We start from the raw sequence: 25,797 nt of genomic DNA, 5'->3' as shown, positions 1-25,797 counted from the left end.
TAGGTGAATGCTGCAAAGTGGTAGTTATAGAACTAGGATCTAAACAAATATGTTCTTTGAAAATGGACTAAATTAATCTCTAACTGGGAGAAATCACCATTGGTTCTCTTGAAAGCCTGAAGACAAGTTTTCCCTTAGCTGTGAGGCCTGTTCTTAAAGCTCCGGTAACAGTAATGCAGGGAATAGGTAGACAGTTCCTGTGCTTTCATCAGTGGAGCAATACAAAAACTACGTATAATCTCAAATGCTTCTGGATGAGTGTTTTGGAAGAATAATTGCCAGTTCATTGAAAACCTGTGCATATTTGGCTACTTGAAGTCTAGAGAAAAATGTATATATCTGGGGACTTGGGAAGTGATTGATACTCTGCACCTGAATGCTGCCTTTAAACTGGATGTTCTGTAATTCACCCACTGACATCTGCATGAGTTGAGACAAGGGAGTTTAAATTCCCAACCTGTCAGAAACAGTCAGTATGAGAACAAAAATGTCAGTGTTCTTATGCTTCAAATGAAGAAATGTTCTGAAATTAAGTATGTGATAAAAACGCTATAAAAAATGAAAGGGAACATTCTTATAGCTTAAGTACTTTAGAGCTAAAGATATATTCTAAAGAAGAAATGAAACAAGTTGGGATCATAATAGAAAATTCTGACATCTCTTTGAAAAATCTGTCCAGCTCTCATTCAAAAATTGTCCCCTTTCTGGGGCCTGTAGTTCACTTCTATAGTATAAAATCATGTTTATAGAATCATAGAATAGAATCATAGAATAGTTAGGGTTGGAAAGGACCTCAAGATCATCTAGTTCCAACCCCCCTGCCATGGGCAGGGACACCTCACACTAAACCATCCCACACAAGGCTCTGTCGAACCTGGCCTTGAACACCGCCAGGGATGGAGTATTCACAGCTTCCCTGGGCAACCCATTCCAGTGCCTCACCACCCTAACAGGAAAGAATTTCCTCCTTATATCCAACCTAAATTTCCTCTGTTTAAGTTTTAACCCGTTACCCCTTGTCCTGTCACTACAGTCCCTGATGAAGAGTCCCTCCCCAGCATCCCTATAGGCCCCCTTCAGGTACTGGAAGGCTGCTATGAGGTCTCCACGCAGCCTTCTCTTCTCCAGGCTGAACAGCCCCAACTTTCTCAGCCTGTCTTCATACGGGAGGTGCTCCAGTCCCCTGATCATCCTCGTGGCCTCCTCTGGACTTGTTCCAACAGTTCCATGTCCTTTTTATGTTGAGGACACCAGAACTGCACACAATACTCCAAGTGAGGTCTCACAAGAGCAGAGTAGAGGGGCAGGATCACCTCCTTCGAGCTGCTGGTCACGCTCCTTTTGATGCAGCCCAGGATACGGTTGGCTTTCTGGGCTGCGAGCGCACACTGAAGCCAGCTCATGTTCATTTTCTCATCGACCAGCACCGCAAAGTCCTTCTCAACAGGGCAGCTCTGAATTTCTTCTTTGCCAAGTCTGTAGCTGTGCCTGGGATTGCTCTGACCCAGGTGTAGGACCTTGCACTTGTCGTGGTTGAACTTCATAAGGTTGGCATCAGCCCACCTCACAAGCGTGTCAGGGTCCCTCTGGATGGCATCCCTTCCCTCCAGCATATCAACCAGACCACACAGCTTGGTGTCATCGGCAAACTTGCTGAGGGCGCACTCAATCCCACTGTCCATGTCAGAGACGAAGATGTTAAACAAGACCGGTCCCAACACCGATCCCTGAGGGACACCACTCGTTACCGGTCTCCAGCCGGACATCGAGCCATTGACCACAACTCTTTGTATGCGGCCATCCATCCAGTTCTTTATCCACCGAGTGGTCCATCCATCAAATTGATATCTCTCCAATTTAGAGAGAAGGATGTTGTGTGGGACAGTGTCAAGCGCTTTGCACAAGTCCAGGTAGATGACATCAACTGCTTTACCCTTATCCATCAATTCTGTAGCCCCATCATAGAAGGCCACCAAATTGGTCAGGCTTTTCAGGAATAACCATACCTAGTGAGTTAATTTATCAAAAGGAAGGACAAAAAGTACCTCTTACTGTAATGAATGCTATTGTTTGCCAATTCCAGATCAAAGAACTGGAAGAGCAGCTAGAGAATCAAGCTCTGCATAAGGAGATTAGTCGTCTTAAACAGCAACTAGAACTCTTGGAAGAAGATAAAAAGGAACTGGAGCTCAAGTGTCAGCACTCAGAAGAAAAAGCTAGAGACCTAAAGCATTCAGGTAAAGTCATCTAATAACTTTCATTTTAGAGGTACAGAGGTGCGAGTGGTGTCAAATAGAATTACGTATGTTTGAGACCCCAGAAGGTTTTGTGTAGCTGAGATCTAGACCTGTGCTTCAGAAGGCAAAGTACAGCAGCTGCCTTCAACCACGGAACAGTCGTGTCCAGAATGTGTGTGAAAGAATAGCCCTGTAAAACTCCTGTAAGCTATGAAAATACTGTTGTTAGATTGCCCTGAGTCTTACAGATGGATTTATGCATGTGAATGGGTTTCTGTGTGAAAGACACAATCCTTCATATTCAGTCAAAATCCTCTTACCTAGTTTTAAAGGCAAATAAAACCCCAAATAAACAGACTGTGGAGTCTACATTGAATGAACTGTAAAAAAAAATCACATAATTATCAAGCTGCCTAACTATTTAATAGTTTCGAAGTAGAGGACACCAGTGAAAACAAACACGATTTAGCCCTTTATATTGACACTGAGAAAACAACTGCTGATGTGAGAGGGCCTGAGGGGTGTTTCTTTTCTTTCTTTGTTCTTAAGCAGATATTTAAAAAGTAAATGCTGCCTTCAGAACTCTACAAAGGGAGTTAACCAGACAAATCCAGTGGGCTTTTATGGCCCATATCCATGAGAGTGCTACATTTAAATCTCTTTCTTATGGTCAAATGTTTTGTTCCTTGTCAAGTGACTGAAAGGCAAGAAACAGTCTTGCTGGCTATTGTGTGTCTTGTCTTTGCCCAATGAATACAGCCAGAGAAGGTTCATGGAATATTTGGGAGGGGAGAACTTTGTCAGTGCAGTTATTGCTATTATTCATACAGTTATTGCTATCAGGATGGTGCCTGGCTTGCCCGAAGCATCCTGTCTATTGAATTGAGGAAGTTATGGACCTACTGCTCTTTATTTAAAATTGGGTTTAGAAAGGGCCCTGGTGTGTGTAGTCTTGCAATAGGGAATGTAGAGCTATGGCTGTTAAGTATTTGATTGTGCCTTTGCTTTCAGCCCTTGTTCAGCTCAAGGCCTAAACAGGTGCTAGTTTTAAATATGACACCTGCTCAGAGAAGCATTTGAGCCCCTATCAGAGGAGGACAAAGTCCATATCCTTAGCGAAGATACCACATACAGCCGTGCTTTTCTGAAACAGATCCTCAAGAGCAGGATTATCTTTAAGCTGGTTGCAGTCTTGCTTGGAAGAACTGCTTTGTGTTAGAGTTTTACATTACTCAGCCTTAAAAATATGCCCAGGCAGCATATGAGTTCTTCTCAGCTGCCTTGGAAAAGCTCTGACCTTCACAGCAGGTTCTTTCCTTCCAGGCTTATTTGTTCTTCAGAAGGGATTTATCAGCACAAAGATTGTACCTGGAATTTAAAGTGACTCCATTGATTTTTTCCCCCCCCCCTTTTAAAATTTAAAAGTAAATGTTAAAGTTTGTAATTTTAACTGGAATCCATCGTTATGACAACAAAGAACCGTGTGCCCTTTGGAAATCATATTCTGTCCTTCTGCATAATTCCTATTGTATTTAGGACAATTGCTAAGAATTTTTGTAACTAAAAGAAATTTAACTTCTTTTCCTCTGTTTCTGCCCTTCCTCAATTAATTGTATTTGAAAACATTTCAAGTGCAGAAAAGTAAAATCCACGTCTTAGAACTGACAGAAAAATGGGAGAGAAAGAGTCTGTTCACCCACTGCCCAGTTTTGACCATTTTTATGGGACAAACCCATACCATCAGCAAGACAGAGATAAATCTGGAAGCTGAAATTGTTCATTTCTTTCATCTCTGGTTAGTTCATTATTATTGTTGGTTCTTGTTAATCCTGGTTAGTTCAGGTTGCCCAGGTCTTGGAGCAACCTGGTCTAATGGAAGGTGTTTCTGCCCATGACAGGGGGTTGGAACTGGATGAGCTTTAATTAAGGTCCCTTCCAACCCAAACCAGTCTGGGATTCCATGATTCTTTTTCAAACGCAACCTCAAATAGACCATCACAGGAATGTGATAATTTTTTCCCTGCTCTATTATTTAAGAAGAAGAATCCTGTGTGAGGGAGAGTGTCATTTTAGTTTGAAAAGTAACTCATGTTGGAGGTAACTGGTTTAACGAGAATCCTGTGTGCCTAAGACGTTCTCGGTAGAAAATGTACTCAAAAATAGTGCTTGCTAGCAGCTGTGTGGTTTAGTCTTGTTTGGTTTTCAGTTAATTAGTAGCTACTTTGCTTATACCTCAGAAGTCTCAGATGTGAGAACCCAGAACTCACTCTAGTTTGTTTTATTGCTCTTGTGCAGTTGATGAACTTCAGAAACGAGTACAGCAGTCAGAAAATCCTGCACCACCTCCTCCACCACCGCCACCTCCTCCTCTCCCTCCTCCCCCTCCTCCTAACCCTATACGGTAAGTACTTAAATAAGGATCACAGCGTCAATGCTTTGCTGAAGCAGAACATATTACATGAGCTTGCATTCAAGCAGGAAGAGTGTCTTTAAAGAAAAAAAGACTTTCTCCATCTGTCTTGGGCTCTTTACCAGCAGGACATGCTCTGTGTTCCACCTGCTGACAGACTAACACCCTGACCAATTCTGAACAGTGCCTGCCTTGCCAAGCCTGACAAGTAGTCTAGACTGTGACTTCGGAGGAGGAGGGATACCTGTCTGCTCCAAATTTAGGAGATTATATTTTTTCTATTCACCTGATAGCTGTAATTATAGACTTGTGAAATGCTTGTCTGAATCCACTGCTAAGAAAACCCCTTTGAACCGAAGGATATGTTGGATTACTGTGTGTCACTTCCTGTCAGATACTCATATGAAAATGCAGACTCCATTGAGTCCACACAATTGCTTTCGTAAGTTAAAACCCCACATAAAGTCACCACCCCATCATCAAGGAGTTTGGGGTGAAATTATCAAAACCAAGCCTGTTTTTTTGCAAAGAACAGCAAAAGATGTTGCCCAATATATGCTGTATCAGGCATTAGACCCAAATAAACAAACTTTGAAGTGTGCTTTAGGGTTAGTTAATTTTAGGAACTCAGCTAATATTCATGTTGTCTGCTTGGTTTTAAACATAAATGGACTTCCGTGACACTTTCTAACCTTCTGTAATGGAAATTACATACAGGAGTCTTAAACACTGTGTTAAGTATATGAATGGGGATGATCAGTAGGGAGAATTCATCCCTTTGTGCATCTTGCTTTGTTTTTAGAAATCTACACTAAATGTGTTCTGAACAATTATATTTGGGCTTTTGCTCTTTTTTGGGTCCATTAACTCGTTTGGCTTCTTCTTTCTCACTAACGTGTAGCATGAATTAACTGTGTGGGGATGTGGTGGGTTTTTGTTTTGTTTAACTTTGTGCCCTTTACTATTTGAAATAGATAACACTATTCATTTTAAGCTGTGTAGCAGCTAAATCAGAGTGTTTCCTTCATGCACCGTGATGTTTATGTGCGTACTTGGGCTTTGAGATGAATCATTCCCTTGCCTGGACTTCCACGTTTTGACTGTAGTGAAGGGATAATTATTTGACACTGTAAGAAGATTACAAACTTGGAGTTGGTGAGGAGATACTGATCACCATATTTAAGTGTCCTCTGGAGAATAATACTTCAATATCTACAGCTCTTCTTTCCTTTTATTATGCCAGAGCAGCTTCAATTTGTCATATGTCACAATGAGACACTGCCTTTTAATATTCAAATCTGGAGTGTTTTGATTTGTGCCTAATGTCTGTTAAAAAGAAATAAATTTCTCTGGTGCATTTTGATGGGAGGCATTGTGGGGGGTAATTCAGTACATACATCTGTATTCAAGAACTGTTAAATGAGTCTTTTGTAAGCAGCTGTATAATCAGGTACAAGCAAGCTGTTTGTGTGTCATGTTCAAGTTCATTCTAACAGTGTGTAACACAGGACAGAATGTCAAACTGCAGTTTCATTTCCCCCACAGGTCTCTCATGTCAATGATTCGCAAGAGATCTCACTCCAACACCAACGTGAGCAAGAAGGAGAAACCTCCTCAGCAGGAGTCTGGTATGGCTCATCTTTTCTCAAGTCATGCACATTATTCACTAGATAATGCAGATAAAGCTCTTGAAAATGAGCTGTGGGCACAGATAGAATTGTCAACATTAACTACTGCTGTCCGTGTCCCAGTGTATTCATCTACCTTGCAGTCCAGAAATGTGACTGCAGCCCAGGTATACATGCTCTGAGATAGGAAGTGGTATCTCTGGCACTGAAGCTTTGGTCTCTCTGGAGTTGTCTAGTTTGGAGAAAAGGAGGCTAAGAGGAGACTTCATTGCTGTCCACAGCTTCCCAAGGCAGATACATGGAGGTGCTGATCTCTTTTCCCTGGGATCCAGTGACAGGATGTGTAGGAATGGTTCAAAGTTGCACTGGGGGAGGTTCAGACTGGATATGGGGAAGTATTTTTTGACAGAAGGGTGGTCAAACGTTGGAACAGGCTTCCCAAAGGTGTTTGGTGCCTCAAGCCTGTCAGAGTCTCTTCCAATGGAAATAGTCTGTGCTATTCTACTGCAAGCCTCTTGAAATCTCAGGTAAATTTGTGTAGCTATTGTAGTCATGTATGCCTCCACAACTGAGCTGATGATCAGCATCCAATTTGTTTTTTCCAAATGGATTTTGGTATGAACAGCTTTTGATGCTAAGGATCAAAAACCTTAAGGGAAGACCTAGCACTTGCTGTAACTGAAGGAAGCTTCTGATTTTCCAGCTTCTAGCTCTGATGTTTATCAGATATGTCACTGAGTTGATTTCATTTGCAGATGTGGCAGAAAAATACCTCTTTTTCCCTTGTGGTTGTGTTTCTTACAGGCTCACAAAAAGCCCTGAGAAGATAAGCACTTTGTTGGGTATGGTGATAAGCTGGATGGGTAGAACAGGATGGTTCAGTTTAGGCCCCATGCTGTTACACTGATGCTGTGCGGCTTGTTGAGTTGTACCCTGACAGTTTGGTACTGCCTGTAGTAGTTGAACTATAGCAGCATTAAGGGTCTCAACCTGTGCCTCTAAATTGGAGACACTACAGCATGTAGCTGCAGCTATAGTGTGTACAGGGCTTTGGCCTTCCACAGGCTACCTGGAAGAGGCAGAAGAACAAACCCAACAAGCATTAGGCAGAGAGCAGGTTATATACAGTGTAATACAGGGAAGCTTCCAACTTCCAAATAGCTGCTTCTTTGTGATTTGTTCTGTCCAGAGCCTCTCCACAGAGCTAGTTTGTTAAATGCTTCAGTTTTCATCCCTCAATTCATATCTTGCAAAATCAATTTTCAGAGTTGACTGTAATGCTAATCCTTTAATAATACTGGAAGCCCTAAAACAAAACACAATCTTGCACTGAGGTGGCTCTATATGTGAAGTAACAGCTGAAATTGCATTTTATTGTTGTTAATGGAAGCTGGAAACTTAGTAGGTTGAGAACAGGAGTTAAGTAGAGATTTACAAATGATCATGAGTGCCTGAAGAGTCTGAGCTAGTTAGACAGGCATTGACAGTTAAATAAACAAAGCTTTTCTTGCTGTTTCTCTCTTTCTTCTGAAACAGCAGGAGTTTGTTTGTAGTGAATTGCTTAACTCATTTGCTGCCACTTAAACAAAGAAGGGGGCTGCAGAAAGGAACCTGCTGAAATTATAGGTGTAGGATATAACTGTTAGAGAAGAAAACACTGTTAGCAGACTGCAATGGTATGCAAGCATGGTGGAGGGTCCAACAGGCAGAATACTTCAGTTACTCACCTCACAGGAATGGGGTGACATGGGCAGGTCCCTTGGGGGAATCTCTGGGACCTGGTTACCAGGCTGAGAGAAGTAAGATTGTTGGTCTGGGTAAAATAATTGGAGAAGTGAACCTACATATTGAGATCTCTGATGAAAAGTCAGTCTTATCTTTCAGTAAGTTCAATTCTTTTGCCTTCATTTACCACGTTTCCTTACCTTGGAGCATCCTTAGTGTTTTGATTGCACCTCTTTGTTGAGACTGTTACAAACAGTGATTGCAGGAAATTCTATGGAATTCTCTACATCCCATTCTTTCATTATTTATTAGCAAACTGTAACAGTTCTGACCTTTCTTCAATCACATCTAAACTGCTTTTTCTCTTAATAGTTGAGCTGTTCTTAAAATAAAGATAAAAAAGGGGGAAAGTTCTTTCTTGATCTAGTTATTATATCCAACTTGAGGCTTGTTTTGACCCTTGTTAAGGACTTAGAATGAGTGGTTTCTATCCCATACCACCAATTAAGCTTTTATATTTGAAACAGCCTGTTTGTGAAATTAAAGCCTGACATGAAATTACCTTGGAATACAGAAACTGCATTGCTATGAATCATCAATAGTACCCTGACAAGTGAGCGAGGGAAAGTCTATTTAAAATTCCTCTTACATAAGGTACAACGTTACAGCTTTGAATACTGTCAACCCTATTTCTCCCTGTATCTGCTGTAAGTATTCTCCCCCCCCCCCCCCAACTTTTGGCATGTTAAGTGTCTTTTGTTACGTTACCCAGAACACTGAGAAGTTAACAGGTATTGTTTAGGTTCGTCACGCAGCTTCCTGTTTCATCTGAATCTTTTTCAGTCCTCATGCTGAATCTCTTGAAGAAGCAACCATTCCCTTTCATGGTATTTAGGTTTTGTCTTTTAACTCGATGCAGGGTTCCTTAAATGTGTGGGTTTAGTTCAGCTGGGTTCAACTGGGTGTTGTTTCAGAAGGTTCTGAAACCCATGAGAAATAGGAGATGTTTGGTCACTTTGTGGTGGGTTGCATCAGGCATTATCAACTTGTCCCATGTCAGTGAAGCTGTGCGGATTTCTGCTGAGCCACAGTGGAAGTGGGGCTGTGTTCTTCAATCTTTGGTGCTTCAGCCAATAGCACTGACCTTGTGCAATTCCCACTTGGAGGAGCTCTGTGTTTTTCAGGATGTGGGCCCTATTTGTGTCTCAGCTTCTGCAAACACTGTGGTTTGTTGTTTGTGAAGTCCCTGGCATGATCCTCAATGTGTGTAGATTGGCATTTTGCCCTTGAAGAGCTTGAGACACTTTAGCTGATAGCAAAGATTGCTTCTGTGATGCTGTGTCCAGAAACTAGAGTTCCTGATAACTACAGATGAGGTTACTTGTTTCTGTTACCAGAAAGAATCCTAGAATGGTTTGGGTGGTAAGGGACCTTAAAGCTCATCCAGTTTCAACCCCCTGCCATGGACAGGGACACCTTCCACTAGACCAGGTTGCTCCAAGCCCTGTCCAACCTGGCCTTGACTGTGTATCACACAGGCAGGAAAACCTACTGCACCAAATATAACTTAAGTACATCGTGTATATAATTGCTGTTTCATCGTTAAAACTAATTTATGATTATGGTAACTGGCTGTGTATGGCAAGCAAGCTGTTCAGGAGGCTTTTAACATGTTAATTCCTTTGTGATATTTCTCTGTAGTTCATATCTAGAATGTGATAATCCCCTTTGATTTCTGAAGCAGGTGAAGAAGTTACAGATCTGAAGAGACAAGCTGTTGAAGAAATGATGGACAGAATTAAAAAGGGAGTTCATCTGAGACCAGTGAACCAGTCAAGCAGGCCTAAAACAAAGGTTTGGAATCAAGAGCAAGCAGTGAAATTAGCTAAGTACAGTAATTTACACTGAAAATCAATCATGCTTTCTGTAAAACAGTCAAAAGAATGTATTTGCCTCACCTTGATTTTGAACAAAATTAACTAGAGCAGCGTGTATCTAGAAGAACAGAAGTGAAGCCAACAGTAAGTAAAAAGAATCCCAGTTTCTTTTACACAGAAAGGAACTGAAAGCAAACAGGTACCTAGAAACAAAAAAGCACAGACAGAATAACTGAATTGAGTAAAGGGGTGATCAAGAAATAGACACTATTTAGGAGTATTTTTTCCTTTTACACAATACTGAAGACTAATATCTGAATGCGGCTGCTATAAAATATTGCTTACCATGTTCACAAAAGCATAATCCTTATGGATAGGCTGTGATTCACAGGGTTAAGGGTGACTCACAGCCTGCTAAAACTCTTCCCATCATCCATATAAGATAGTATTTTGGACGTTAGCCCATGAGAGGAGAAAGCAGAGGAGCATAGCAGAACTGTATGCCTGTGTGTGTTCAAGTACATGCCATGTCTATCTTCAAGTGCAAAGTCTGTCATGGTCCATTTCATGTGTTTTTTAACATGTTGTGTTTGTTTACAGCCAGAAACACCAAAGCCCTCCGAAAGTGCAATGAAAGAATTAAAAGGGATTCTGGTAAGAAAATGTAGTTTGTATTTCAGTTTCTTCTTGTTGAGCTGACAGCGCCTTCAGTGCAAAATAGCTGAGTGTTGGAAACTGCTCCATTAGTGTTCTTGTTTGAAACTGTAGAGCAGGTTTGGAGTGAATCCACCAATTCCACTTTTGACTTCGGTCTGATTGAAGGATTAGGGTTTTGCCTTGCTAGCAGAATTTATGTGGGAGAAAACTAGCCTGCTAACTGCTCTGGGTGTGTATGGTCCTGCCACAAGAGGGGATGTTACAGTCTGCACCTGATGTGGATCCTCTGGAGACGTTCCAAGTGCTCACAGTGGGGATACTTAGGGAGGGAGAGGCAGCCAAGTATCTGTAGCTAGTCCGAAGTGAAGCCCTTGGACTGTGCATATAGTAGATGTGGGATTCTCCTCATCAACTGCTCTGAACTCCTGCTCCCTCCTGAGTCACCCAATTTCTTGATAGGGTAGACATAGTCTAAATAGAGCAAGAGTTCTTTAGTCTGTCTGCATATGAATGTGTAGAAAACATTGATTCTGAGTAGCTGTCCATATACCCATTTATCACTAAATACAAACATCAGGCGCGTGTTTGGTCCTGCTCAGAGCAATGTGCTAAGGTTGCTCCTGTTCTGTCCTTTACTCATACACTGCATTGCTTATTTAACTGATGGCTTCATTTGCACAAGTGCTAAAATTGTATCAGTCAGAAGGAGCTGTAGTTCTTGCTCCCTGACCCTGAGGCTTTTGACTTTGAAGTGCAAATTCGGCACATCAGGTGAAATTTTGCCTTTGTAAGGTGAAATACAGTGACATTCTGCCTGCATTGGATCAAAATGCTTTGCATCCACTCTACAGAAGGTAGGGCTAATCATTCTGACCATCTGTGATAGCACCTAAACAGCCCGTATAGGAATAACTTCAGTGTTGTGTTGGGTGGTGGAAGACTATACAGTAAAGAGTGTAGCCACAGCCTGTGCTGTGATTTAAAATCATGAGTGTGCACCACCGTTGTGTTAAACTCACAGTTCGCCAGTCACATGAAAGCAGGGGAGGAAGGGAAGAAATGATCTAGAGAGCCACCAAACCTTAACGCTGAGCACTAATTAGAGGGACACATAATTAAATGTGAAGGTAAATAGACAAGGAATAAAATGCCACACGGAGATTATGTTTAAAATGGAACTCTGTAATTACAGGAGTAGTTTGATTTGATGTGGTGAGCTGTTTGGACCAGAGAGGGTTGGGCTGAAGGGTCCTGCTGAAGGTCCTTTCCTTTTCTAATAGCTGTTTAATGTCTTTGACACTGTACCACAGACATCAGGGGAGACTTGATCGATTATGTACTTAAGAGGGAGCAGAGAGAAACCTGCAGTCACTGCCCTTCTGTATCTGGCTCGTTGCTTTTGAGCCCTTCAGGATATTTGCAGTGTGAGACAAACTGTATAAAATCCAATTCCAGTCTATTCTCGAGACCGATCATTATGCACAGTCAGACAACAAACATGGGGGTGGGATGTGATGGAGTAAACATTTGTTGTTACTCTGCTAATTATGCATTTCACATAGGCCTCCATCTAATTGTTACACACAAACCTCATTTATGCTCTGTAAATTGCAGAGTTTGAGGGACTCCGTTGCTCAGGTTGCTCTGGTATGTGCATGTTTGTAGGGATCTGGAGCATGCTGCTGATTATTAATGTCCCTGCTCAGTTCAAGTTCAAATAGGTGCCAAAGAGAACACTTGAATTTTTGGGGCAGGGATAAAGAATGAGTTACTTTGCTGGGATCCTAAGGCAGCACAGCTTTTGCAGCTTGTGATGCTATTTCTTGTTGTCAGTTGCTATTTCTACTCAGCAGTTACATGCTTGTCAACAAAAGATGTTAAGAATATGTCATTCATTCCCTGGAAAGCCACTATATGAGTCAGACGTGTTTTGGAACATGTATTCTGTATGTAGGGGTAGATTTAGATTACATCTTAGGTACAAGCTCTTCCCTGTGAGGGTGCTGAGGCGCTGGCACAGGGTGCCCAGAGAAGCTGTGGCTGCCCCATCCCTGGCAGTGTTCAAGGCCAGGTTGGACAAGTCCAAGGACAAGAAGGTGTCCCTGCCCGTGGCAGGGGGTTGGAACTGGATGAGCTTTAAGGTCCCTTCCAACCCAAAGCACTTGATTATTCTATGCTTAAAAAACTTTGAGCTTGAGATCTAGCTCTGTCCACATGAAGTACAAGGACACAGTGTAAGGGTTATGGCAGATGAGCTAGAGACAGGATATAATAACATGCTGCAGTTGCAGCTAATATGTACTGACTTCTGCAGATACGTGTACGTACCAGGATGCAGCAACACAGGATCATGCTAAAGCATACATCATGTAAAATATGGATCTTTGGCTTTTTGCCAAAAGGTTGATTCTGGGCATGCTAATGCTGTAGCAGGTTTTTTATAAGATCCTTTAAGTGTTAAGATAGAGGCAGCTGGCAATTCCCTGCAAACATCAGAATTTGTTCATTCATGATCCAGAGCATCTTTCTTAAGCCTGATATCAATCTTCTAATATGTAGGTAAGTGTGGTTAATCCCTACATCAGGAAATCCAAGTAAGGGAAGGAGTGGTAAGCCAGTCCCCAGATGCTCACTGTTGCACTAAAGGAAGAGCTTTGCACTCTGGTCTAGAACTGCAGTTGCTTTTATGCTGTTTAGAGGGTGCATGTAGGATGTTTGGCAAGGCACAATGTGTCCTCAGCTTCTCATGCCTATTTCTCGCCGTAGGAAACACTGAATAAATCCACTAGTTCCCGAAGCTTGAAGTCCCTCGAAACAGACGGCAGTGAAACAGAGCTGGAGCGAGTGCTGCGGCGCCGGAAAGTGACCACAGACCAGGACAGCGGCAGTAAGTGGCTGGACTCTTTGTAGTCCTCTTGCTCTCCCTGCATTAAGTGACTCTTGAAGCTTTACTTTCTCTTCCAGACCATTGCCATTTCAGCCATTCTGGAGAACTCTGCTTACCTCTGCAGTGACTCACTTCCCCATCGCTCCTGCCGCTTTCCATCCCCATTTTCTCCAAGAGATGCCTCTGTCAGGATTTTCTGCGCACACAGCCATATAGACACAGGTTACTCTGTCCTGCCTGGAACTCAGACATTGTTACTGAAGTTAATAGTCTGAGCCTACTGTGAAACAAGTAATGGTAACCAGAGAAATGAGGGTTTAAGACTGATTTTGAATCAATCTCTTCTGCAGAGCAAGGTTCTGCAGTTTTTAAGCTATTCTTTACTATCATTTATTGACCTTCTGCCTGATTAGAAACAGTGCAAGTGTAAGCCCATGCCACAGTCAATGCAGGTGTGGCTAGTTTCACTGTCACTGTATGGTTTTAGCTTGGACTTCACAGAGAGAGAGTTCACTGAGTACTCACTAGTATGAGAAGAGGCCTTTGTGCCGTTGGGCTGGTTCCTGCTCTAGCTGCACATCTGCTGGGAGAGCACTGCCAAGCCGTGATTTGTTAGTGCTGAGTGAGCAATGGGATTACCACCCCAGAAGGTAAAAGGGTTGAGTGCACAACTAGGTGTACCAAGCCCTGCTTGTGGTACAAGACAGGGCTAATCTTGGTGGGGAAAGCAGAAGCTGCAAATACGGTGTTTTGATCCTCTCCATTCACTGAATGCTGTTTGTTAACTGATTTCTGCAGTTAGCTTGAATTCTGCTGTGCTTATGTGCTGTTCCTAGACTAGGATAACAGAAGCATTAAACTTTCTTTGGGTTTTAGGTCCCACTGGAATCTTGGCCACATCAGAATCAAAATCTCTGCCTGTGCTAGGTTCTGGAGCCAGTGCTGCACAAACAGCCTTGAACAAGAAAGACCTGGAGGCACAATTCAGTACCCAAGTTCCTGACTCAGGTCCTGCCTCTAACCAGCTTAAGGGTGTAACAGGCTCCAAGCCTGCACTACAGTAAGTAGAATGTGGATGTGTTTTAGTATCAGATCTGTTTAATTGGTGAATTTTGAATGTAACATCACTGCATTACGGAATGGTTAGGTTAGAAAGGACCTTAAAGCTCATCCAGTTCCAACCCCCTGCCACGGGCAGGGACACCTTCCGCTAGAGCAGGTTGTTCCAAACTCCATTCAGCCTGGCCTTGAACACTGCCAGGAGTGGGGCAGCCACTTCATTATGTATTTATTAGTAGGAAATACACCCTATTATGTTTTTAATTTAACATAAATTTAATACCAGTTTTGCTTAAGAGGATATATGTACAGTCTGCAGCTGGTTACCACTGACTCCTCAAAGAATCTGAAGTCTCACATGGAGGTAGAAATTGAATTCTCTGAGATGAAGTTCTTTCCCTGTAAAATCTGTGAGTATTCTTTAAAAACCCAATCATCTTCTCTGCCAAAAGAAACAATTCAGGATTTTAAGAGGAATAGCAAGGTTGAGGGTTCTTTCCATGTCCTGAAGAGGGATGATAGTTATACAGTTAACTCTTGATTTAAAAAAGGCAGTTCTAGCACAATATGTTAAAAACTAGAATCATACAAGTCATGCTGGTCCGTGTGCAGGGCAGGTCCTGTTGGACCCAAACAAGTCCTCACTATTACTCTTAAATGTTTGTTGGTAAAAGCTCTGAATTAGCCTGAAATGTCAAGATGAATTCTTCAAGAAACCCCAAACCAACATACAGTTGGTGCTGCATTTGCACAGGTGGGCAGGAGAATCTTCTGTCTTGATAACCTGAAGACCCAAGGTGCCAGTAACGCATCAAAGAGTTAAACTTGCTTCAGGAATACTTATTTCAGACGTATCCCCTGGAGGACTGGTTTGTTTTTACAATACCAAGCTCCTTTTGAAACTGGGCTGTGCGCTTGCTTCATTTCCCTTGTCAGGTTGTTTGTCAGTTTGTCGCTGCAAGAAAAGGGAGTGGATGAGTTGAATCAGATTGGCAGAATATTGTAATTGTGGTTAATTAAACCTCTGGTTTCCTGCTCTGTCAGTAAGAAAATACCACCAGTACCAATTGTAGCAAGTCTCCATTGCTTGGATCAAAGGAGCAAGTCATGACAAATGAGCTGGAAATTTGGTTCCCATCTATTTTTATGAGCTGGTGTTTGTTTCCCTCTCCTGCAGGTACTTTTGTCATTTAGTTTTGGATGGATTTCTTTTTGTGCTCTGCAGTTTTATTTCATTCACACCAAGTTTTAAAAGCAGAATGCCTTTTCCAGTCATGTGTATTTTTCCTTTTGATTTCATCTGAGTATTCTTAAAAGAAAGGCGATCTTCATTTTAATTTAATGAGAAAGATGACAATTGGTTCAACAGTTAATTTGACAGGAGTAATGCCACTGTGTTTTCTTGAACTGCTGCCCTGACAGAAAGGTGAGGCCGTTCCTGAAAAATACTGTGCATGTAGTTTGTGGATTTCTTCTGCGTTGAGCAGATAATCAGAAAAACAGCAACTCCTACCCCCTTTTGTCTACCTTTATTCCACCAAACTAAGTGGAAATTTCATTTACAAGAAAGGAAATGAAATAATTGCAGGCCCCAAGGTCTTGCAGAATGCGTGATGAATTGACAGTGAAAAGGATCTTGTGTTGACAGTCACAGTTGTTATGTGTTATAAAAGCATATGTGAAGCTCAATTTATTTCTCAGCTTGCCTATTCAGTGACATCCTGAAAGACACATTTCACTTTAATTTATCTGTTTAAAGCATTAAAACAAATGCGGTGGGCCAGATTCCGTAGCGCTGTGGGGCATCTTTGCAGCCAGCCACTGGTGTAAGCCTGCTTAATTGGAAAGGTTCATCCTTGAGGATGGTTTTCCAGCAAGAGAGAAGGGGCTGTGACTCCCCTACTCTACTGCTGGGCTGGCAGGGAGGAGCAGTGATAATCCAGATGCTTCGTACTTCGTTTAGAAGTGCAATTACTTTCTCCTGGGTACTGTCTGCAGCAGACGTCAGTAGAAGCAGCCTCTGGACTCCAAGGTGTGCAAGTGGTGTTTTGAAACTGGGCTGATGTGATGCAGACATGAGAAGGAAGTTCATTTGTCTGACACCATGGCTTTGTGGTTAGGCGGTGTTCTGGGCTTCCCTGGGTCCATCTCTACCTGCGGTTCAGTCTGGATCAGCAGAGCATCTCTTCATTGTCCCCAATTTGCAATGCTTTGATTTTTATCCTGGAGTGCTCTTAGTGTGTAAACTGGATCCCTGGACTCATTGGAAGACTGAAACTAAGCCAGAAGATGTGATCCAGCCTGTCGTGGCTGGCCCAGGGGCTATACCAGAGCTAGTTCAGTGAATAACCCCCCTGCAACATGTGTTATGAGGACACTGGTCTGAAGCACAGGCTGTTTCCCTCTACATGCCTGCTTCTCTTGAACCGCTATTTCCCCAATTAGGCCCTGTTAACTAAACAAACAGGTACCCTAAGTGCCAAAGGCATACAAAGGCTTTATTGTAGCTCTTATTCATACCTGAGGTAAGAGGATGCAGCTGCCTCATCTGCCTCATCATTTGCAATTCCTTGCAATCTGACAGAGGTGTGACCTGCTTTGACTGTTTGCAGCAGCCAAACAGTTTATAGCACAGCAGAGGATTGCAGGTCCCATACTGTGCATACTGTGCATGTTTATTCCTCTTTCTTCACCCAGATCTTAATGTACAGCTTCCTATAGAAAACCTGAGGAATAGGTGTGCATGAGCTATTTCTCTTTGCTGCACCATCAATTTCCTAAGGCTAGTAATGTGAAGGAGGAGGTTATACAGACATTTAAATGTGAACAGCCCTATTCATCATTCTTTGTTCACGGTGAGTAACAGTTGAGCACACCTATTCTGACAGAGAAAGAAGGTTGTGCCTTTGAAAAAGAGCCAGTCTTGAAAATGTATCTGTGAACAATGCCCAGAGAGGAGTCAGCTCATTGAGTAAAGCCATGGATCCTCCCCACCCCCAAATCAGTGACAGTCCAACCCAAATACACACACATGGGGTAAGCAATCTCAGTCTTTGGTTGGAGTAGGACTCCACACATGGTGTGGTTACTCCTGGGCTGCTCCTGTGAGTCGCCTAAAGAGGGGCTGTGGAAAAGGGCTGTAACATCCATAAACACAGGTTCATGGAATAACACAATAGTATGGGTTGGAAAGGACCTTAAAGCCCATCCAGTTCCAACCCTGTGCCATGGGCAGGGGCACCTTCCACTAGAGCAGGTTGCTCCAAGCCCCATCCAGCCTGGCCATGGTGAATCAGGTGGATTCTGAAATACTCTTAATGAAACTGAGTGATAATAGCTCAGAGAAATTAATTCAGGTGAGAAATTTGGGGGTTGAACCCCCAGGTGAGGTGTTATTTCAGTGCAGGAGGCTGTTAGAAGAAAGGTCTGAAGCCATTCAGCAGATGATGGATGTGTGAAATGTGTGGAAGGTGGTGCTGAGGGGGAAGACATCAATGGTGTGTATCCTGTAGGGAAATTGAGGCTTTACCTCAGCATTCAGGTAATCTGCAGATCTCTTCCCAAATGTTTAATCCAGCAGGAGTGCAATTTGGTGACAATTGCTTAAAGGAGAATAGGTGACAATTTAGTTCCCTTGTGAGCAAGGAGAGTTCCTGTGCCCCCTGCCGTGTGTAGACCCAGAAGGGGAAGGTGTGTCTGGCTCTGCCCTGCTGCTTTTTGGGGGTTTGGGTTTGGTTTCTTCCCAGCACTTTATAAACATAGAGTTTCTGGGCAGCAGAGCCCCCTGCTCACAGTGAACCACAGAGAGGGTTAGTCTTAATCTGATGATTTTATACAATTAAAGGATTTGTCGTCCTCCTGGCTGTAATCTTAGTAGCCCTGCATCATCCACCAGCTCTGCGGGAAGCAGCTCAGCCCCAGCCAGACACCACTGCAGAGGTTTGCCATTGCAGCTTGAGCATGGGCAATTTAGTGTGGACAACAGATGAAGGAAACAATGGGATGTTCTGGAAGTTTGAGGTCTCCTCAGTTTTCACTGGTTGGAAAGATACTGTAAGATGTTTTCCATATGTTATGAGTGTATTTCTTATGCGCTCTCTCAGTGCAGGCAGAAGCTTTCTGAGCCTCTTCATTGCCAGTCTTTTTGTTTGGGCATTTTCAAAACAGCACCTAAAAATCGGAAGAGGGAACCAACAGATTAATTCAGTAGCTTCGCCTTTTGTATTCCCTGTAATTTCCTGTTGCAGACACTGCAGTGTGATGGAGTTTTTTGTTCACTGAAGACTTAGAATAAGTGGGTTATTTTTTAAGTTATTTTACTACTGTTTCGTGTTAGGCTTTGGTCCTGTCTGTTGGATTTCCCTGCCTTGTGAAGAATTCTGGAATATTTAATAAACACATCTGCAGTTTCACTTCTATTCTCAGTTCAAGTTTTTGATGGAGGATAAAATGGAGCCACCACTCCTGTTTTCTGGCATGGCACAGACAGACGTGGTGTCATCCTGTGTGCTGGGACCCACTGTCCTGCACTGGAGGTCACCCAGCTCCATGGGCTGGTTGGGTTGAGTCTGAAGAGAGGAGACTGAGATGAGCTCTTAGGCAGAAGCTCTTCCCTGTGAGGGTGCTGAGGCACTGGCACAGGGTGCCCAGAGAAGCTGTGGCTGCCCCATCCCTGTCAGTGTTCAAGGCCAGGTTGGACACAGGGGCTTGGAGCAAGCTGCTCCAGTGGAAGGTGTCCCTGCCCGTGGCAGGGGTTGGAGCTGGATGAGCTTTAAGGCCCTTCCAACACAGACCAGTCTGGGGTTCTGTGATTCTGCGAGTGATGTGCCAGCCTGGTTTTTAAGTGTTACAAAGAAGCAACTGGTGGTGAGCAGCTGTCAGATTATCTTAATACTTCAGATTTCATCTTTTGGGGACTAAGGAGCAGAATGGGTTCAGTGTTACTTTGTTTTTGAAAGCAGTTTTGTTTGCAGGCAGATGACAGTTATTTCAGTGTCCCAGATCAAGGAGCTGATTTGGTGCCCTGTTGGTGCTGGCTCCTGCAGCAGAAATGCCTTCATTCCTGCCACCTCGGATTCCAGGCAGAGCCCCCTCTGTGGGGTCTCCCATGCCTATACTACATACTTGCAAAACCATCTTTGCCGGAATAGATTTTTGCTGGTATTTTCTGAATATGCTGTAAATCCCATGGATTTTCCTACAGTGTTTTCCTTGAATGGTTTCCTTTAGCTTTCTGATTTTACATATAGTTAAAAACAGGATGGGACTTGATCCAATCACATTCCATAATACTTACACAAAATTCTGTTTTCTAATGGAACCATAGTACAATGGTTTCGGGCATAGTGCACTGAGCAAGGTTAAATCATACCAAGATTATAACATTAACCAGAGGAAACAAAGAAACTCCAAGTCTCAGTTGACAATCCAAGCCCTAGTTTGTCCTTTTGTACTCCTGCTGTAAATTATTTACTAAGGGCACAGCAGTACCAGCTCATGGATGGCCCGTCAGGCGTAACCCTTTATTTTCATCCCTTTTGTAGCTTCTGTAACTATAGAAATAGAATAGTTTGGTACTCTTGTATCACAAGCAGTCCTCTGCACTGCATGGGACTTTGCATATCCCAGATAATTAACCTAAAACACATTTAACATCTAAATCAGTAAAGATTTTACGTGCTTAATCATAAAAATACGTGCAGACTTATGAACATTGTATGAATGAGTACAGTAGAACGACATTCTCCATTTCTGGTTTACATACATAGTTGGGCAAATAACAGGAATACTGATAACAGCATTAACAGTCATAATGAGGGAAGAGTTTTATATAGAACTTAAATGCAAATATCTTGGCTGGACAGATCTGTAACTGTTCAGAGCTGTGGTTCACTGTATCTGCATGAATTGCTTTCCCCAGCTTCATTTGTAGCAGGAAAACCCAGTTATTGAAAGGGAGCACCAAAATGATGCTCATTCTTGCACTGAAACTTCACTCCACCTGCATTCTGCTTGTGACAAACTGTTGAAAAGGAGCTGGGAACACCTGGTACACAGGGTTAATGATTTTAACAGCACCTCAGCTGTAACAGCATCACCATCAGGCGGGTGCCGTAAGGGATTTGAAGGAGGGAGTGGTAGTACAACAGAGTCTGAATAGTAATTCTTATTTTTATGCTGGAAACGCTGATTTAATCACTGGTTTTCTCCATTAAACTACTTTATATCGACATCTTTCATTTTTCTGTCCTTTGAAGGTGGTAAATATGATTGCAGTTTTATCCATTTTTGTTAGAAATGAAACAGACTTGAGCGCGCTTGGCCGTGCATCAGTTGTTGGAATGCTGCCATACACTAATGCAGACTCCCCGCTGTGAGCCCACTGAAGAATTATACTTTGATTCACCAGATTGTATTAAATAGTCCAGCTGTTGGGATTTGAAAGATAGTTACCTCCAAAGTGAAATAAAAATGAACTTGGCATTTATGGCTTTGACCATTTTGATGATGTTGGGCAATCAGCTTTTCAGAGGGTAGCACTTTTAAAAATAACCCTCTTCTGGTTACACTGCTTTAAAAAGTTTAATTTGCTGTAAGGTTCCCAATACCCCGGCTTGTATTTTCTGGAATGATTGGCAACTTTTGCATAAAATAAGCATTATTTTCCTTATGAAATCACTGCCTTCTGATGATAATCAAATGAGTGTGAAACTGTGTCTATTAGCACCCATTTCCGCATTAATTAACTTATACCAAAGTTCTAATGTTGGAGACAATTCTTGTCATTAAAGCTTGAACATGGAATTTCATTTGCTCTATCCAGCAGCAAGCTGAGTAAATCCTGTCTGAAATGGAAAGGGCAACAACTGTTGTTTGTGTGATTATGCACTTGGGTTTAACCTGTGCCTTTCCCTTCTTCCATCAGGTGGGAGACAGCACATTCCCCGCCCCATGCTCTGTGGCGTGGGGTGACCTCTTTTTGCTTTGTCATTTTCTCTAGGACAAAGACTGTCACAATAAAGGGCGGTTCATGGCAGATGGATCCTGTAGCTGAATTTCTTTCTCTGCCCTCCAGTTGATTCTACTGCTTTTCCTTTTGAGGGTGTTACTGTAGCAGTGTGGCAGGATGTTCCATAGCAGTAAGCGTGGGAAATGTAAAGAATAAATAAAACAGAACAGCAAAAAGGAAAACAAAAGGCTCTGGACTAGCAGATGCAGTTGTATCTGGCAGCTGTGCAGTGAGGCTGCTAGGGAGAGCTGAGCCACACACCCACTGGTGTGAGTAGGACCTTCCTGCTTAAAGCATCCCTGCCCCTGCCCATTGAGTGGCTGCCGGTGTGGACACCTGCACTGTGGTGTGTGTGGCCCTGCCCAAGGATAAGCAGGAGGGCACAGTGTGGCACTGCTTTAACTGTGCTCGGTTGCATACCCTTGGCACTGAGACCAGCAGATGTGGTGGTGTGGGAAGCACATGCCTCCTGTGAAGGAGATCCCCCTGTCTGTGGCTTGGTCAGTATTTGATGTAAGGGTGTCCCTGCCCACAGCAATGGGGTTGGAACCGGCTGAGCTTTAAAGTCCCTTCCAACCCAAACCATTCTGTGATTGTCTCTGTGATTTTCTGCTGGTGTGTTTTAGTTAATGTAAGGATTTGCCTGCATATTTTCAACACTTAGTACAAAGCTTTTGAATATAGACAAGTGCTTTTAGTATTTATAGCATGATGCCAGCCTCGACAGCAACGCTGGTGTCTCTGACCTTTCCTTCCTCTCCGTGCTCTGAGGGATTTTTATCTGCACAAATCCCTGCCTGGCAAGGCACCAAGGCGTAGCCCTGTTTGTGCAGTACAGAATGCAGGTCTTGCACCCTCTGTTCCAGAAAATGCAGCAGGTGAACGTTCAGAAATCACTTGCACTTGCTCCCGCTGAGACCACGAGCAGCCTGCTGGTGCCGAGCCACATGGTAGATCTGGTTACGCTGCTGCTACTCCCTGTGATATGGAAGAGCGTAGTAGTGAAAGCCCTATGTAAGCTGCTCTGGATGGAGGTGTGGAGAAGCAGCCGTGCTTTGGGCTGCAGGACTGTTAGGAACTGGTAGCATTTCCCCCCAGAGCAGCTGCTGTGTTGGACATTGGGGAACCTAAACCCATGAGCAGAGAGAAAATGAATTCTTAAAGACTATCTTTAAACTGATTCTTTCATAGTGTAAGGATTTACTCGGTATCTTGTGAGTTCATTTTTCCTGTTCAGCACCTTCTATGGTTCAGAAGGGGTTAATGTGACTTGCATTTATTGCACTACCCTCTCTTTGAAACAGCTGTTAAATATACAGATCTGTTTACTAGTTGAGTAGACCTATCCTGGTTGTATGAGCTACTAAGAATAGAAATGTTCTTCTGTATATTTATATTCTTTCTCCTAAATATGTGAACTGTTTTCTGTATTATATAATTATATATATTTATGTAAGTATAAATATATGTGTTCTTTTGCCTTTAGATCAACTAGTCATCCAGAATTCACAAGAAAACCTTCTAGCAGTGAAAAAGAGACAGAATCCGTGGTGGTTTTAGATCCCGTTTCCACCAGTGGGGAGCAGATGTCTGAAGCCGCGCTGAGCCAGAGCAAAATGAGAGAAGGAAAAAGCAAGCCCCTGCATAAAGAAACTGCTGTTGGGAAAATCAAAGAAACAGACAGCTCTAACTGTTAGTTGTTGTTTGGAAAGGCTGTAACTTTTTGGGAATCATTATCAGGACATGTGGATTGCTTAGGTGTGTTACTAGGGGCTGTGGTCTGTTCTTCGACTGGTTTTCAGTAATAGACATTGAAATGGTCTTTTGTATTGCAGTTTTGTTACATGCTTTAAAGTGTTCCATAACAACATATCCCTCAAAATCCCATTTCCATTTTAATTTTGCAGGTATGGTTATTATTTTCTTAGATAGGGTCAGTTTCCTTTACTTTAAACTGTACTTGAAAAGGCTTTAAAAATTATTCTTTTACTGAGAAGATGCCTTGTCCATTCCAAAGCTTGCCAGAAGCCCCTTGCAGCCCTCCTGAACTGCACAAGTCTGGGTTAGACCCTATGAAGGTGATAACACACATATCAGCTGTACAGTGGGGGGTTACTCATTAGTAAAAAAATAAGGGTTTGGGCACATTGGTTTGAAAGTATTTTGGTATCTACTTAAACCAAGGCCTTGTAGGTCTCCTTGCTGCCCTCTCCACAGAGGCTGTTGTGAGGAAGCTCAAAGCACAAGCACATCGTGTCTGTTTCAGACTTCCCAGTGGCCAGCCAGGGACTGAAAAGCAGAGGCAGTGCAGCATGCCATTTTGGTGCCGAGACTTCTGGTGATGATAAGCCAGAAGTGTGTGAGTGGAAGCTGGTGCTCTCATTTGGGTGAAAAGCTTTTCAAAGGATAACTTACATCCTGAGTTTTGTTTCCATGTACACAGCAAAGTGTGGAACTGCTGCAAGTGGAGTCTACACTTACTATCGCAAAAGAACAACTTATCCCAGGCTCCCTGATCATGGAGCACATTTGGGATTCACTCATTCTGGGACCAAGTTATTTGGCATCAGCATTTTGAAAGCTTCCAGCTGAAAGCTGCAGCACTAACAGATCAGCCTTTGCTTTGCAGCTGGTACACACTGGTGGCATTAATTACTTGATGAGGTAACACTGTAGGTGTCTGTATTTGATAACACAAATCCCCGTTTCCCTCAGCCCTTACTTCCTGTGAAGGCAGTGAGACAGGTACGTCACCCATTTCCTCCACTGCCAACTCACGTTCCATTGTAGTCTCTTCTTAAATCCAACACGGTATCTCATCCTTTTATAATGAACAAACAAATGTAATCAGGGATTTACCTAAAGGTGGGTGTAACTGAAATTGGGTGGTCAAGTACTTGAATGCACTTGGATTCTTTTTATTTCATGATTTGAAACAGTGATAGTAGTGATGGGTGAATGTTCCGAGTTCGGTGGTTTGGCTCTGCATGCAACTGTCTGGTGCTTTCCCTACCAATAAAATGATAGTAACGAGTGTGGTAGTTTCACATCTTCTTTGGTGCTTTTTGCATGTTTGCTGAGAAAATCTTGGACTTGGTCTAATTACAGGACTACATAGAATTCCTGAACTTGGGGAAATTTGTCTCTCATTGATATCCTCATTTGGGGGGTTGGGGATTGGGTCTGGTGGTTCATTTTTCTCTTGGGTATCTGTTACACTGAATTTAAAATGCAACATTTTATATATGTATTTTTTCCCTGGAATTACTGCTTCTGTATTATATGTTCTAATTTTCAAATGGTACCAAACCCACAAGTTTTTTAAAGACTCTTTCTTTCACGTGTGCTGTTTGTTACCTCGGACAGCAATTACTTATTTATCTCTTCTCTGGTGCTTATTAAAAACACTCCTGACAAGTTTCCCAGACCTTGTGCAGTTGACTTGTTACTCCCTGTCTGTGGCTGAGGCTTCCTGGCGATGCCAATTACAGCTTTGTGCCCTACATTTGGGGTTTGCACAGATGCACTTGTGCTGATGGTGACTAGAACTGGAGCACAACTCCCCATGTAGGCTCCATCTAAGAGCAGCATTGAGAGTGCTGGGGGGGGGGGGGGGATGGAGCAGGATAACAGTCAAGGGCTTTGTTGTTGTTTTTTTACTGTTTGTCAATAGCTTGCTCTTTGTATGGAGAGAGATTTCCACTTTCCCAAACAAACATTTAGTTTTGGACTTAACACAGAGGTATTTGTCTGGTCAGTGTGTAAATACAGCACAGAATTTGGGGGTGTTTTCAGACTACAGCCACTGCTCAGTTAACTTGGTTTCAGCTGAAAGCAGTGGAAAAGGGAAGCTATCATTTGAATGCCTTTAAAATGGATTAAAGAGGAGTTAATATATGAGTTTCTTACTAGAACAGGGTTTTCTTTAGGAATTTATCCAGAAGTGAATGTTGACAAGCTGGGTCAGTCAGTGTGCTGCTCGCGGGAGCTGTGCAGACAGGCTAGGAACCTGTGGGGCTGTCTGGAAGAGCTGTGGAGGGAGCGAGTTCTTCAGAAGGTTCTTCTGGCTGTGATTCATAAGGAAAAGCAATAAATTCAAGAGTCGCTTCACCTGAAATAGAAGAGAAAAAAGGAATTAATGTTTGCTGGAATCTGGTTTCCTGTAACATTCTCTGGTGCACTTGGATTTTTTTACCATGGGTACATGATGCTTATGAGAGCCTGGAAACACCTTTAGAAGCTGGTCATAGAATCACAGAATCAGAGTGGTTTGGGTTGGAAAGGAGCTTAAAACTCATCCAGCTCCAA

General features: G+C 42.8%; 2 protein-coding genes across 10 annotated transcripts in view; one reads left to right on the top strand and one right to left on the bottom strand.

Moving 5' to 3' along the window:
- SHTN1 (shootin 1) overlaps positions 1-24,523 on the top strand; it is a 67,708-nt gene extending 43,185 nt beyond the window's left edge. For 2 of the 5 annotated variants that reach the window (XM_065672346.1, XM_065672343.1), the window contains exons 10-17: positions 2,084-2,237; positions 4,533-4,638; positions 6,193-6,275; positions 9,745-9,854; positions 10,478-10,531; positions 13,301-13,421; positions 14,298-14,481; positions 22,976-24,523. In XM_065672346.1, coding sequence (XP_065528418.1) covers positions 2,084-2,237; positions 4,533-4,638; positions 6,193-6,275; positions 9,745-9,854; positions 10,478-10,531; positions 13,301-13,421; positions 14,298-14,481; positions 22,976-23,186 — 1,023 coding nt within the window. In that variant the 3' untranslated portion in view covers positions 23,187-24,523. Of the gene's footprint in view, positions 1-2,083; positions 2,238-4,532; positions 4,639-6,192; positions 6,276-9,741; positions 9,855-10,477; positions 10,532-13,300; positions 13,422-14,297; positions 14,482-22,975 lie in introns of all 5 variants that reach the window. The other 3 variants (XM_065672345.1, XM_065672347.1, XM_065672344.1) reach the window with 2 other exon arrangements.
- ENO4 (enolase 4) overlaps positions 18,413-25,797 on the bottom strand; it is a 30,963-nt gene continuing 23,578 nt past the window's right edge. For 4 of the 5 annotated variants that reach the window (XM_065672348.1, XM_065672350.1, XM_065672352.1 and 1 more), the window contains one exon: positions 24,063-25,600. In XM_065672348.1, the coding sequence (XP_065528420.1) occupies positions 25,491-25,600 (110 nt within the window). In that variant the 3' untranslated portion in view covers positions 24,063-25,490. Of the gene's footprint in view, positions 18,651-24,062; positions 25,601-25,797 lie in introns of those variants that run through there. The other variant, XR_010610976.1, reaches the window with a different exon arrangement.

The sequence above is a fragment of the Lathamus discolor genome, chromosome 3, assembly GCF_037157495.1.
Source record: "Lathamus discolor isolate bLatDis1 chromosome 3, bLatDis1.hap1, whole genome shotgun sequence".
Lineage (NCBI taxonomy): Eukaryota > Metazoa > Chordata > Aves > Psittaciformes > Psittacidae > Lathamus > Lathamus discolor.
The sequence above is the reverse complement of the archived record's forward strand: the minus strand, read 5'-3'. Positions and strand labels throughout refer to the sequence as shown.